This window comes from Lathamus discolor, chromosome 1 (genome assembly GCF_037157495.1).
Source record: "Lathamus discolor isolate bLatDis1 chromosome 1, bLatDis1.hap1, whole genome shotgun sequence".
NCBI classification, from domain to species: domain Eukaryota; kingdom Metazoa; phylum Chordata; class Aves; order Psittaciformes; family Psittacidae; genus Lathamus; species Lathamus discolor.
This window is the reverse complement of record NC_088884.1, coordinates 6,064,218-6,078,202: the sequence shown is the minus strand read 5'-3', so window position 1 is coordinate 6,078,202 and position 13,985 is coordinate 6,064,218. Positions and strand designations below refer to the sequence as shown.

At 48.7% G+C, this 13,985-nt stretch overlaps 1 protein-coding gene across 1 annotated transcript in view; it reads right to left on the bottom strand.

The window, feature by feature from the left end:
- LOC136011516 (collagen alpha-1(VII) chain-like) overlaps positions 1 to 13,229 on the bottom strand; it is a 118,188-nt gene extending 104,959 nt beyond the window's left edge. The window contains exon 1 of the mRNA XM_065673450.1: positions 13,168 to 13,229. Coding sequence (XP_065529522.1) covers positions 13,168 to 13,170 — 3 coding nt within the window. The 5' untranslated portion in view covers positions 13,171 to 13,229. The remainder of the gene's footprint in view (positions 1 to 13,167) is intronic.
- Positions 13,230 to 13,985: the final 756 nt, after the last annotated feature.

Below are 13,985 nucleotides of genomic sequence, written 5' to 3'. Positions count from 1 at the left end.
CACAAGATCTTGGCAATATCAGCTGAATGTGGCATAGGGAAGCAGGTCTCAAATGTGCTCATACAAGTCTCCTGAAAGCAGACAGCTGGACTGGACAGATATCCTGTTTGCAGGTCCCTCTGAAAGACTGCAGGCTAAGCACAGCCTTATATTAGCCAGCAGAGAATAAACAAGACACCTCCTTATGAACAGTCCAGCCGAAGCAAAGGCTTCAGCTACATCTCAGCTTAGTATACCTAGCACCACAGGGATCCTGTTCATGGAGCACTGCCATGCTCCATCACAAAATAAGACCAGATGTAAGGCTGGATCTAAGGCAGAAGATCTTTCCTGTGCTGGTGCTGAGGCACTGGCACAGGGTGCCCAGAGAAGCTGTGGCTGCCCCATCCCTGGCAGTGTTCAAGGCCAGGTTGGACACAGGGGCTTGGAGCAAGCTGCTCTAGTGGAAGGGGTCCCTGCCCGTGGCAGGGGGTTGGAACTGGATGAGCTTTAAGGTCCTTTCCAAACCAAACCAGTCTGAGGTTCTATGGTAAGTCCTATGGAGACAGACCCCAGCAGCCCTGCAAGGATCTATAATTGAAATGTAGAGATTGGCCCGAATGGAGAATTAATGGGAGCTTCAGGATGTGGAAGCACCAAAGAGACTGGCAGGAGACGGGTATGGAGATGGTTCAGGTACTGATGGTACCAGCATTAAGAGGTCACTGAGATCCCAGCACATCTACATGTAATTTTGCATGGTATTTAGATGGGGAAAATCAGGGCACAGACTGCACTCTTTGACACAAAGGACACATTGAAACCATTGAATTTTGGTGGCAAGATGAAGAATAAAACCAAGGGCTTGAGGCTTAAAACACCCGCAAAAATGCAACTGATGTTCATAGGGATGGAGAGCAAAGATCACAACTGTCAGCTCTCGAATGGTACCAACAGCTTGTCCAAAAGCAGCACATTGTCACCAATGTAAGGAAAATCCAGGCGGCAGGATGCAGATGTAATAGCTGGTGTCGATTAGAGGGTCTGTCCAAGCAAATGTGTTCACAATTTGCTGCCAAGAAAATGCTGGTTCCCTCCTTTCGCTCTGAAACATTCCCATGGAAAAGCCTGGTCAGGGCACCTCTGCAGCTCCTCTTCTGGGATTAGATACCAGGGGATTTAAAGCCATTTTCAAACCTCAAGGACAATGGTAGATTTGGAGGGCAGAAAAAGCCTGGTTAAATACGGGTTGTTTCTGACCTGATAGCAATAGGCCTCAGGGATTCAAAAGTTGAGAGTTTCCTTTTTAATGAAGTTAATAGATTTTTATGGTAATTGATTTCTCTCTAAATCCCTTGAATACAAAGTTTAAGCTGTTTCCAAAGAAACATGAATGCATTGACTTGCTGGTGGCTGGAGGCACACTCCTGAAACACATGGTGCTCTCCAGGAACATCCAGAGGGGATGATCTGCAGGGAGGAGATGGTCCCTTTGCAAGCAGAGGTGCAAATGATACCCAAAGAAAGAGCTCAGATCAAGTCCAAAAGGGCTGAGATTGTCCCTTGTCTTTCTGAAAGCCCCTTGGACACCTTCTCTCAGGATTATGCTAACACAGTCATAGAACCATAGAAACACAGAATGCTTTGGGTTGGAAAGGACCTTAGGACCATCCAGTTTCAAGCCCCTGCCATGGGCAGGGACACCTCACACTAGACCATGTCACCCAAGGCTCTGTCCAACCTGGCCTTGAACACTACCAGGGATGGAGCATTCACAACTTCTTTGGGCACCCTGTGCCAGCACCTTACAGGGAAGAGCTTCTTCCTTATCTCCAACCTGAGCTTCCCCTGTTTCAGCTTGAACCCATCACCCCTTGTCCTATTGCTACAGACCCTGATGAAGGGAAATGGCTGCATTGGCTGCATGTGCTTTTTAAGCCAAAGCTTGAATGCGTATCCAGCACCATCCTGGGTCAAGGTGTGCCCAAAAGAAACAAGGGTTTCGGTGTCCTTCACGCAGAGGAGTGCCCCAACAGCAAAAGCTGGTGGCGGTGGTGCAAAGGGTGGAAGCTCCGATGGTCAACAGCGTGCCTTGAAGATCCAACAAACACCACATCCTCAGAGCTGTAGCCCCCTTCCACTTATTGATGCATCAATTCACCTTGCTCTCCTGATGGACCTTTCTCAGCTCCAGGCAATCCTGCCATGAAACTCAAGGATTTTAAAGCAAGGAAACCTTCCCAAAGAGCATTCTTGCTGCATTCTCCAGCATGAAGCCTGGTTAAACAGCAGCGTCAGCAATGAGAAGAAATCATTGCTCCTTCCAGAAGGGGTCAATGATTTCCCTCCCTCTCCTCAAGCAGAAGCTTTGAGAAAGTGTTTTGTTGGGTATTTTTTGTTCCTTTTTTTAATAAATCCCATTGATTTCCTGATTTAAATGGCCTGCACTGTGCAGTAATGTTTAACAGAGATGATGGGGGTGTATCTGCTGAGGCTGCTCACTACAGGATGAAGTGGTACCCAGAGGAATCCTATTTTCCGCTTCGGCACCCATCTGAAAGTGCCTGGTTTGTTCAAAGGCAGCAACTCACAAGGGCTGCTGGCTTCCCAGTCCCACCAACATGAGGTTTAGACCCCAGAGCTGTTGTTTTCCATGTGGTGGGGAGATGGGGATCATGTATAAAAGCAGCTGGATTAACATCTCAATAGGTCTCCTTTGAGCACGGCAAGGGTTGGCTCTGGCTTTCCTCCAGGGTGGCAGACATGGCGATGGGTGGTTTATGCCCATCTTCTTCTCATCCATCAGGCTCCAATATCCTACTGTGCAGCTTCTGCAGTGTTCATATTGCAGTCACACAACAAGGAGCAAAGCACAGGTTAGGATTTGCTCAGATCTGATGGAAATAGCCAGTTAAGGGCAAAAAGGAGAGAACTCCTTGGGATCTGGGCCATTTCCCACTGGGGAGAGGGCAGCAAGGCTAATGGAAAGGTGACAAACAGGTGGAGATAACTGGCAGTTTCTCTTCCCCCAGTATGGGACAACTTGCAGAGTAGTGTCCAATTGGGGCTGGTTTTGCCACCTTCCTCCTCCTGCAGAAGTTATCCAAGCAGCATGCAGGAGCATTGGATGAAGCACTGCAGCTTAGAAGCACCAAGGAGAAAAGCACAGAAATACCTTATGAGTCCTGTAAATGAAAGCTGGACCCCCCTCTCCTTTCCTCCACACCACGGTGACTCCCCGCATGTCAGGTTTTCACATTAACAATAGGAAAAATACCTTCTAGCTAAACTTGGAAACCTTTCCAAGCTGAATGTTACAACTGGATGGTGGTTGTGAAGATCATCTCCAGCAAGTCTCTTCCTTCCTCTCCCAGAGACCCAGTTTTGGGGGGGATTGATGGTTTTGCTTGGAAACAGCAATGGAGGGTCTGCTGCTCACCCCTAATCTCTCCTTCTTGCAAGCAATGCCAAGAGCACAGTGAAGGTTTGGGGTGGGTAACTCTGAAGGAGGGTTTTCACTGCTCATCAGAGGTCTACATGGAACAAATGGCTCTGCTTCAACCCCACAGACCTCCCCACTGGGCTTCTGATCCTAATACAGCCTTTGATAGCATCACCTGGGCATCCACAAGCTGAGAAGCATCATAATGTGAATCCTACTTAAAAATGAGTGATACACTTGGAAGGGAAAAACCTGAAAGAGAAGTAAGTGATGGTGGTTAAACAGTACTTGAGTGCATTCCTAGACATGGGGAACACCTCAAAACCAACTTCAGCTTCTCTCTGCTGCCTCCATTCAGTTTAATGCTCAGCTTTTAAATAAGCCACCCTGCTTTCGGCTGTGAGGTGATGGGAGATCCCTCAGCACGTGTGGCACGGAGACAGGAGCTGCCCATTGAACGGGTATGACAGTTTTAAGGGTATTTGTGGGGTTTTCACCCTGTTGTCATCAGGGACATTCATGAGATGATGCTTCTGTCTTCCCATAAAGAAGGTGGAAGGTCCCATGGGATTATGTATTGATGGAGTCAAAGGCATTACTTCCGGACAATGAGATCAATAGGTGCTGGGGGGGATGTTGGTGGAAAAAAAAGGCTTGGGAAGTCAATTGATGAAGGGATTGACTGCTGGGCTGGCAGCCAGGCGGCATTCCTCAGGTTACTCCCTTAGACTGGATCTTTCCCATGGTATTCACACTGCAAAGTGCTCCTGAGCAGGACCGAGGGGACTGGGAGCTGGGACAAAGAAAACACAGATCCCAGCCTGAGGTCCCACATCCCCCGTGAGCCTCTTGGCTTTGTGGCTGGATAAATTCCACAAGCGGATCCCTGTTGCCTCTGGGCTGATGCCATTTCACAGCCTCCAGGCAATTCAATTCCATCTTGCTGGAACAAGGACCATGTCAGAGCAAGCTAGGGAAGAAGGGCTTGTGCATGGGACTTGCATGTCCCATCTTCTGCTCAGGACCCATTGCAGGCAGCCTAACCCTGCCAATCTACTCTTTCAACCCCATCCAACTTCACAGACACCCTCCAGGACCTACAACCTAAATCTATACCCTGATCAGGAGTCAACCTCAGTGGGGTACCAAAAACCCACCATAACAGATGACCCCTACAGACTATGTTTGACAAAGCCTCCTAGGATGAGGATGGGCCCTGAATGGTCCCTGCTGTCTCCTGACATGGTCACAATGCAAGTACCAGCTGCCCTTGTGTTACCAGTCTCTGCTGAAAGGGATGGAACCACCATAAACCTCAGCTTCAGTTTCTATCAAACAAGTGAAACCCTTCCCAAATGCACCTTCCCATATTTCCCTGGCATTTGCATCCTGCTGAGATGGTGCCACTAGATTTACATCTTGATTTGGACTATTTTGGTCTCCCAGGTCTCATGTTCAGCACTGGCTGAGTTGCTGGGGCATTGAAGCAAGCGTGTTGTGACAGGCTGACATCTCCCTGATCATACAGTGCTGGCACAACTTGTCATTTTTACTATACACCATTATTTTTACCTCTCTACAAACTTGCTGTTCTGTGCAATCATATTTTATAGCCACTATAAACTGGTGTTAATGGTTGAGGAACTGAGAACTGGCTCCCTGTACCCATCTAGACAGGGTTTTATGGACCAACTGCTGATCCTGTTCAGCAGGATGCTCCTATCAAAGCTCCCATGGATGCAGCTAAACCCATTTTGGACATTCCTCTCTATTCCTCCCACTCTCCCAGAGCTGCTGCTGGGTCTGTGCTCACCCAAGACACAAGGAAGGAGGATTTATGGACACTGAAGTAGAAAGAGGCACCCACTTCCCAGCCAGGGCAAGAGCAACCAGTCCATGAGCTGGAGCCAACCAGTGGGGTCTGTGGAAGGATTTAAGCCCACATCTCTCATTTTTCACATGCATTTCTTTATTGTCTTCCTTCCACTCACAGGTGAGCCTGAAATGAACACATCACCTACCTTTCACCACCATCTGCACCACCTCCTGGTGCTGCAGCAAGCTCAAAACACCATTTATCCCAGTAAACGGTCGCACTCAGCCATCCTTCCCCAGCTTTCCCATTTACACAGACCTCTGCTCCCTGTCTGAGCAGCCCTGGTCCCTGCCAGTCACAAAATGGTCTCCCAAGGGGAAGTTCTATTCCAAAGCACAGGCATGAAAGGTCCCCAAATCTTAGCTCTGGCTCCCTCCTGCAGTGGTTGCAGGTCTGCTCCCTACCATAGCAGGGTGACCTTTCCTATGGGAAAGGAGACATCATGAACAGGAGCAAGGGTCCAGGTAGCCAGACAAAGGAGTTGGAGACGCCTGCTGCTTTTCTTCTCTTTTTCCCCTACCCACTATCAGGGCCAGAGGAACAAATTTGGTGGGGAGGCACTATCTGGGACAGGAAGATCTGAGGATTGATGAAACAGAAGCAATGTTTGGGAAAGCTGGGTTGAAAAAGCAGACAAGCTTCCATGCACATAAACCCACTTCCAGTCATGAGCCCCAGTGCACTGATATTTAAGACCAGAGAGAGCTGACAGAGCTGTTCCAGTGAGAAAGCCCTGAGTAGCTGCTGTCCCACACAGCTCTGGAGAGGAGATACCACCCCACCAGTTCCCATTGTATAAACCAGGCTGAGGACAGCGCCAGGACCAGCAGGTGGGGACACAGCCCCATATTCATGTGCCAACCTCATATTCACAAACACAGCCTCAAGCATCTCCTGGCCCAATACATCTCCTCATGCACATGATGCTGCTTGGGGCACTGGAATCATTGACTCATTTGATCATAGAATGGTTTGGGTTGGACGGGACCTTCAAAGCTCATCTAGTCCAACTCCCCTTCAACTAGATTTGGGAGAAGAGATGCCTGCAAAGCATTGGAGAGCCCAAACAGCATCATCCATTCCATTTCTGCTCCTCCTGATCCATGCAATGAAGGGATTTCTGCAGAATCCATCACTTTATTAGAGCCACAAAGACTCTGCAGACACCCCATGAATCATCTGCCTGGTGGCCAATTTTCTCCTCTCCCCGGAAGAAAGGCACTTTCTTGTAATCCCTGATTGCAAGCAGAAATCACATTAATTTGGGCCTACGATGGAGAGCAGCCAACTGGAATTGGTAATCACTGCTGCTCCCTGCAAGACATCATGTCAGCATCTACAGGGGGAGGTAGGGGGGGCTGATGCTGAAGGATCTCAGTCACCATAACCACTACTGAGAAAAGAAAAGCTGGGTTGTGTGGCTTGATACTGGGTCAGTAAAGACCCTCAAATCAGGAGCTACACACATGTGGCTGCACCCAAGCAATCACTGCATTCATTGCAAAGCTCCATTAGTCTGGCCCAGATGTAGGAAAGCAGAATCCCACCCCTGAAATCATCCTTCTTCCCCACACAGGAATGGTCCCAGACCATCCCTTTCTGCTGCTTCTCCCATAAACCACTGAAATATCCATTCTGTCTGGAGTTATAACCAGTCCCAGTGGGGTCTGCTCCGCTGCTGTTAAAGCTTTGATCCACGATTAGCTTTCAGCTCGTGCTATTCACCACCATCCACCTCTCAAAATCCAACTGAACAAGATTAGAAGAAAACTAACTCCTTAGTAAGGAATAGCTCCTTATTTCACTGGTGGGAAATTCACTGGGGCCAGATTCTGCCCATTGCAATGCTCAGACATCATGTGTGCATCAAAGGAAGCAACAGGAACCCAATTCCTCCCGCAACACATCAAACCCCCCCCAACCAACCCACCATGTGCTGCACACAACAGCACTTCACCACCTCTCCCTGCCTCCACAACCGGCTGATGCCTCTGAGCCACCCCTCATCATAGGAAGTGCAAATTCACCCAAAAATCCAGATTTCAGACAAGTTTGGGGCATCTCAGACACTTCTGAAACAGCAGCGAGGGGTTTGTGCCATGCACAGGGAAGCTGGGAGGCTTTTTGCATCCTCCTCATCCTCCCCATCACCCCCATCCCTTTGATGCCACGGTTCATTTCACTGCAACCCGAGAATGGGGAGAGCAGAAACACACACAACAGAGCATAGAACACCCAATAACAGGGCAGATGGACACACAGACAGCGAGGGACAGACAAACGGCACTGCTTACCTGGGCCACGCCACCGCGCGTTGGCTTCTCCCTATGGATGAGAGGGTCCAACAGCCCCAGGAACAGGCATCAGCATTGACCGGGCTGCAGTGAAACTCCCTGCACGCTTGGAAGAAGAAGTTATGAGGCAGGAGGAGGGGCTGCTCCGGGCATTCCCCCCCTTCCACCTCCGACTCCTTCTCCGAGGGCCGACAGCTGGGATGGAAGCAGTGGAGGGGAGGCTGGGATAGGGGATGCCACCCCATAGGAATGCTGGAGTGAAGAGGAGGGGAGGGAAAACACAAATCCTTACCTTGTGGGCACAAAATAGTAATAAAATAACTGGGATGTTTGCAGAGGAAGGGGCCAGTGTGGGGAAAAGGTTGGGAGGAGGGGAGGGGAAGTCTCTATTTCCAGGAGGTCAAAGAGCTCAGGTTGATATTAGCAGCAGGAGAGGATAGGAAATGCCAAAAGTGGGGTGCAAAACTGATATATGGGTCTGATTCAGGGGTCTGACATTGCTGGGAAGGTATGGAGGGGTCTGAGTCAAGACGTCTCAAGGTAAATCATGATTTCACTTTATCTGTCTCATCTCACAACAGCAAAGAGCTTTTTAGAGATGGTCTCTTAGATGGAGGATGTTAGCAGTGATATTAAGAAACTGAGGCACAGGGTGGTGAAGGGGATGCAGGTGTATTTGATAGGCAAACCCTGTTGGATATATGCAAAATGACCCCATAATATTTACCATATGTGAGAAATGACCCCCAAAAGGACACCAGTGCCACATGGGGATGGTGGAGTGATCACAGAGCTCTAGATGAGATGGGTAGGCTCTCTTTGCAGGGCTGAGAATGGGTGAGACTGTAGTGACAGGACAAGGGGTAACGGGTTAAAACTTAAACAGGGGAAGTTTAAATTGGATATAAGGAGCAAATTCTTTCCTGTTAGGGTGGTGAGGCACTGGAATGGGTTGCCCAGGGAGGTTGTGAGTGCTCCATCCCTGGTGTTCAAGGCCAGGTCGGATGAAGCCTTGGGTGAGGTGGTTTAGTGCGAGGTGTCCCTGCCCATGGTGGGGGGGCTGGAACTGGATGATCTTAGGGTCCTTTCCAACAGTAACTATTCTATGATTCTATGAAGCCCCCTATTACTAGGAAGGAGATCAGTGCCAAAGAGGGCCTGAGGAGCACATGGAGCATAAGGGACCCCCATCCACAACCACCTCCCACATCTATCAAAGCCAGATACACCCTGCAGCAGTCCAGTAGTGGGGTGAAACCCCCATCAGCCACCCCTTGAGCTTACACAACACAAACAGATATTTCAGCTCAGGAAAAGACCCAGCAGAAGAACCAGGGACTCCACATCCCAAAATCCTGATTCTGGTGCTCAAAACAGGGGCTGTTCCCCACACCATCAGTTGTTTTGCAGTGCCAGGGGTCCTGAGAACTCCAGGTCCAGTGAAGAACAGGTCACATCACAGTAGGTCCTATCCATCCCAGCCTCTGGCCAAGTGATAATAAACAGGCCACAGAGGTCAAAGACATAAGAGTGAAAAACAGGAGCCTCCAGGGTGAGCAAGGAACACACTGGTTTGAGATATGAAGCAGGAGGGAATCCCAGCCCCATCCTGACCCTGGAGGTCCAGGTGAAGCCAAAAGGGATGGGGAGATGAAAAGGATGCATGAAGTGTCCTCAGGGCTCCACATTTTATTACTGCTTCTGGGACAATCACAGCCCCATCAGTAAATAAGAGTACCCTCAAACGGCTGCTAGAAGACATAAATCAGTGTCTGCTTCCAGGTGTGTAGGTTTAACACTAAGAACAGAGCAGTGCAGCTCTTCCTATCCCTCCCCACCAGCTTGAGCCCGCAGGGAGAACACTTAGGCTGATGTTTTCCCACTCCAGCAAAATATCCCAGGAATTAACTGCTTCCTGACCATATATACCCACATTTTCATCTCTCTACTCAGTCCATGCCTGGCTGAAAACATCACCCAAAGCTCTCCAGGATTTAAGCAGTAGGATTGCCTGCAGATCCCAGGCTTCAGAGGAGCACTCCTTAAGGCTCAGGCTTAACAACTGAATCTAATTGAACCATATAAAGCTCCCTAAAGCCCTGAATGCCTCGTTATCAGGCTGAATAGGCTTAATTGCAATTGTATCTGCATTCAGCAATTGAGTCTTTTCACATGCCCTGAGTGGGGCAATCAGGAAATGCTTGTGCCATGCAGCTCAAGTGCATTTCCAGCAGAGCAGGGCTGCAATTGCCATTTGGAGGTGTGCAAAGTTATGGCAGGAGTTGTGGTTTTAATCCAGGTCCACTGGAGTTCCTCCTGGGCATATATGGCTTCTTGCTGTATTCAGAATAAATACAAGAAGCAACTCAATGGGCTCTCTTGCCCTTTTCTGTCTCCAGGATCACTAATGATAAGGCAGTTTGCAGCATGATGGGGGTCAGTCTCATCTACAGCCTGCACCAAGAGTCACAACGATGATGAGGCTGCCTGTCCTATGTGTCCAGACCTCCTGGTTGGCTTCTCAGTGCCTAAAGGAGCTACAGGAAACCTGGAGAGGGGCTTTGGACAAGGGCCTGTAGGGACAGGCCAAGGGGAATGGCTTTAACCTGCCAGAGGGGAGACTGAGCTGAGCTCTTAGGCAGAAGCTCTTCCCTGTGAGGGTGCTGAGGCGCTGGCACAGGGTGCCCAGAGAAGCTGTGGCTGCCCCATCCCTGGCAGTGCTCAAGGCCAGGTTGGACACAGGGGCTTGGAGCAAGCTGCTCCAGTGGAAGGGGTCCCTGCCCGTGGCAGGGGTTGGAACTGGATGAGCTTTAAGGTCCCTTCCAACCCAAACTATTGCATGATTCTGTGATAAATCTTTAACACCTGATTATGTGGTACATAAGTGAGCTAGCTGGGGTGGTAGAGCAGTGCTGCTCAGTTAATAACCCAGCACAGCACTGTGCCAGCACAGCTGAAATTAAATTATCCCTTCTCAAGCCTAATTTGCTTGGCACTAGCTCAGGGATATCTACAGGCACTTGCATCATGACTACATCCAGCTCATCTGTCCTAACCTGCAAGGATGACCACGCTGAGCAATGAGAAGAAACCAAAAGTATCTAGCATCTCCATCCCAGTGTGGGGCCATAGGGATGAGGCCCATCTAGCTGCTAACTTGTTTGTGTGCCACCCTTCCCCAAGGAACTGTTCTCAGTTCACGCAGTATTATATTCAGTTGTTGAGCAGTAGATGTGAACACCTGGAGCTGAACAACCCTGTATGTTGTTACCAAACCCTAGAGCCAAACAGCCTCCATCAAAGGGATGGAGCAGGGCTGCGGAATGAAATTGGTTCTTTAATTGTCAACCAAGAAAAGGGGGGAATATCAAACAAGGCCAAGTGCAAATCAGAGAAATAAACTGTGCTGAAGCATATTTGGGACCTTTCCAAGAGAGGCTTCTCAGCTACTCAAGCAATCAGCAATATTTTAAAGCAATCAAGGGAGAGTATGGGAAGGCAAACAAAGAGGAGCATTCATGGGCAGTCGTCACTCGCCTCAATGCCAACCTTCCTGGGGAGTAAAGACCTTCCATTTTCTAAACTTCAGGCTTAATATTTAGCAAAACGTCTCGGTCCCAACACATAATTCATCAGATAAAAGCAGGGCAAGGTTCAGCAGTGTTTGCTGATCCCCAACCACCTCTGCCTTGAGAACCCATTGAAAGGAAACCAGCCTTGCTGTTCATGCCCTTGTCCTTCACTAGCCTGAGGCCTAGGAAGAAGAGATGGGGCCAGTGCGGAGACACAGCAGAGCTGTCATGGGGCTGAGAGGTTGGGTATGGTCCCTGGAGGCAAACGAGAGCTTGAATAAAGATGCTACATGAGGTCTCATTCAGACCAGTTGTGCCGTGATGGTTCTTATCACTCCCACTCCAAGATAAATGCTCTCATTTGATAAGCCCAGCCCCAAAATCACTGGAGTCACTTTTCCTCTTGTCCAAAATCAGGTTCCCAGTTGTTTTCCTTGTTGAATTTTCCCATTCTGCCATCACCCTTTGCAGATCTTTCCTTTCCTTTCCTATTTATCTGCCACTTCACCCTTCTTGCATGAAGGTTCTGAACAGCTTAATTTCTTTGGCCTTTCCCTCCCTTTCTCTAACTGCCTTTTCCCAGCTTACCAGGGCACTTCGACATCTCCACCCAACTGCAGAGTCCTCCAGAAGGTCCACCATAGCTTAACCTGGTCCTGTGTCCATTGACCTCAGCAGAAATAGCTCCCCAGGACAAGGCCATCGGTGGCATCCTGAGCTTGATTCAGATGAAAGCAGACTGGCACCTAATGGCACCTGAGATGTCTCTAGCTATCTGGAACATTGACTTGGTCACTCACTTCCTAGTTCTTTGTACTTCTGATTTGTAAGACATACCTGGATGGGAATAAACCTTATTTCACCCTCAACCCCTCTCTGAAGAAGGACCAACAAAAGGCAGGCAGAGGGACATAGCAATGGAGAAAAGCTGACCTTAAGTCTGCCCCTTTCCGGATGAAGCTTTGTGGGATCACCTCCAAAGCATGAGGTTGCACTGAGACATGAGGTGACCCTGGACTCCTACAGGAGAGGCACTTAACACCCTATAGACACTCAATACCCTCCACATAGCTGGCAGGAGGGTTATAGCCCTTCTATAGTGACCATGGCCAGCGTAGATGCATCTCAGCTCCCATTCTCTTCCACCGGCAGATGGGGAAGCTGTTACCTTGAGCCATTTAAAGCTGCTCTCACCAGTCCTTTTTGTCCCTGTCCTCTCAGGGGAGCTACTATATGAGTAAATGTTAACCCTTTTCCATCAAAAGCAGTCAGGTCAGCAAAACCTATTATTTAAGCTAACTAGAACACACTTAATCTCACTAGCCAGCATAACACAGGTGTAAATGGGATTACACGAACTGGGTCCTCCCAGCCACTGCAGTTCAATCTGGTTCTCCCTGCAGACATGTTTCACCCTTTCGTTTATTCATTTCCATGCTGAGATTTGCTCATTTTGCAAAGGAAAATGCCAGCAGCAAGAGGAAACATTGAACCAGTACCTAGAGAGACAACAGCAGCTCCTCCTTAATGCAGTGATGTGGTTTTGGAGAAGGGGATTGTTTCGGTTCTTTGGAAAAGTAATTAAAGAACAAGAAGATATGAGGAAACCTTACTCCCAGTTGGCAGCAACGAGCTGCATTTGATCTGCAGTGTGAAACCAAGGGTTTCAGGGCAAGGGAGCACAGATTAGCTAGAGAAGGCAGAGGCTTGGTATGGGACATTGGTACTTATCAAAGCGTGACCCTCATCCTATGCCCTGTGCAGGATATATTGCAAACAACTAAATGTTCCCACTCTATTCTTCATCAGCTTAAAAATAAAGAGAAATCATATAAATGATCTTCTTTCGACCATTAGTGCATTTTAAGGTGTTCTAAATATAGGATGACATAAATCTCAGGAAAAGTGGTTTTTCTCTGTAAGAACCAGAAATAGCTTCTACAGTGCTACAGGGAACCTTTAAACATGCATATTCAGGAAAATGAAGGCAAGACTGTACCATACCATGCAGAAAGAGAGGGCAAATCTCCTGGGAGCTCTGAACCAGTGGATACATCACAGTGCAGCATCCAGATGCACTGACTTCAGAAGCAGCAGATCTGTATCGCTGACTGTCAGGCTGGGATGTGCTGCTGTCAGGCCCAGATCTACTGGGGTTACTGGTGAGGAGCTGTATTGCAGTTCAGAGATATGGTCCAAGTGGTGGTGTGGAGCCTTCCATCCTCTCCACCCAGAAATATGGTCCAAGATACATGCCCATAGTGGGCAGGTGGCAAAAATACTGTCAGGGATGAAAAGGTGACCTCATTTTGGTAACTGAGGACAGAAGCAGACTGAGCTCTCAACGTCCAAGCCAAACATGCCCTCTCAACCTTGCAATGCTAGTAGACTAAGAGGTCCTGGCCCTAGTCTCGATGCGCGCTCCCAGTGGAGCCCTCATAGGATGGTCCCCATGGGAAGCAAAATAACAGACAAGAAGAGAAGTCCAAGAGAATTTGTTATCTTGAGACAGCTATGAAGAACCCACAGATGCTGCCAGAGCGTGCCATCCCGTTCCAATGGGACTCATCCCATTCCAATGAGGAATCCAGTTCAGGAGCCTAGTTACTGCCAGGACTGCTGCTCACTTTGGGTCACTCCATCACAGGGGCAGGAAAAATCTGGGCAAAACTCTGCTGTCAAAATAATGTAACTTTGGTTGCAGAAAAAACCATCAGAAGAGTTGGAATATTTAAAGTTTGATCCATGTGATAACTTCCATTTGTCATTTCAAAGCACATTTTGGAGTCCAGGAGAGTGAAATCTCTCATTGGTAGATGTTC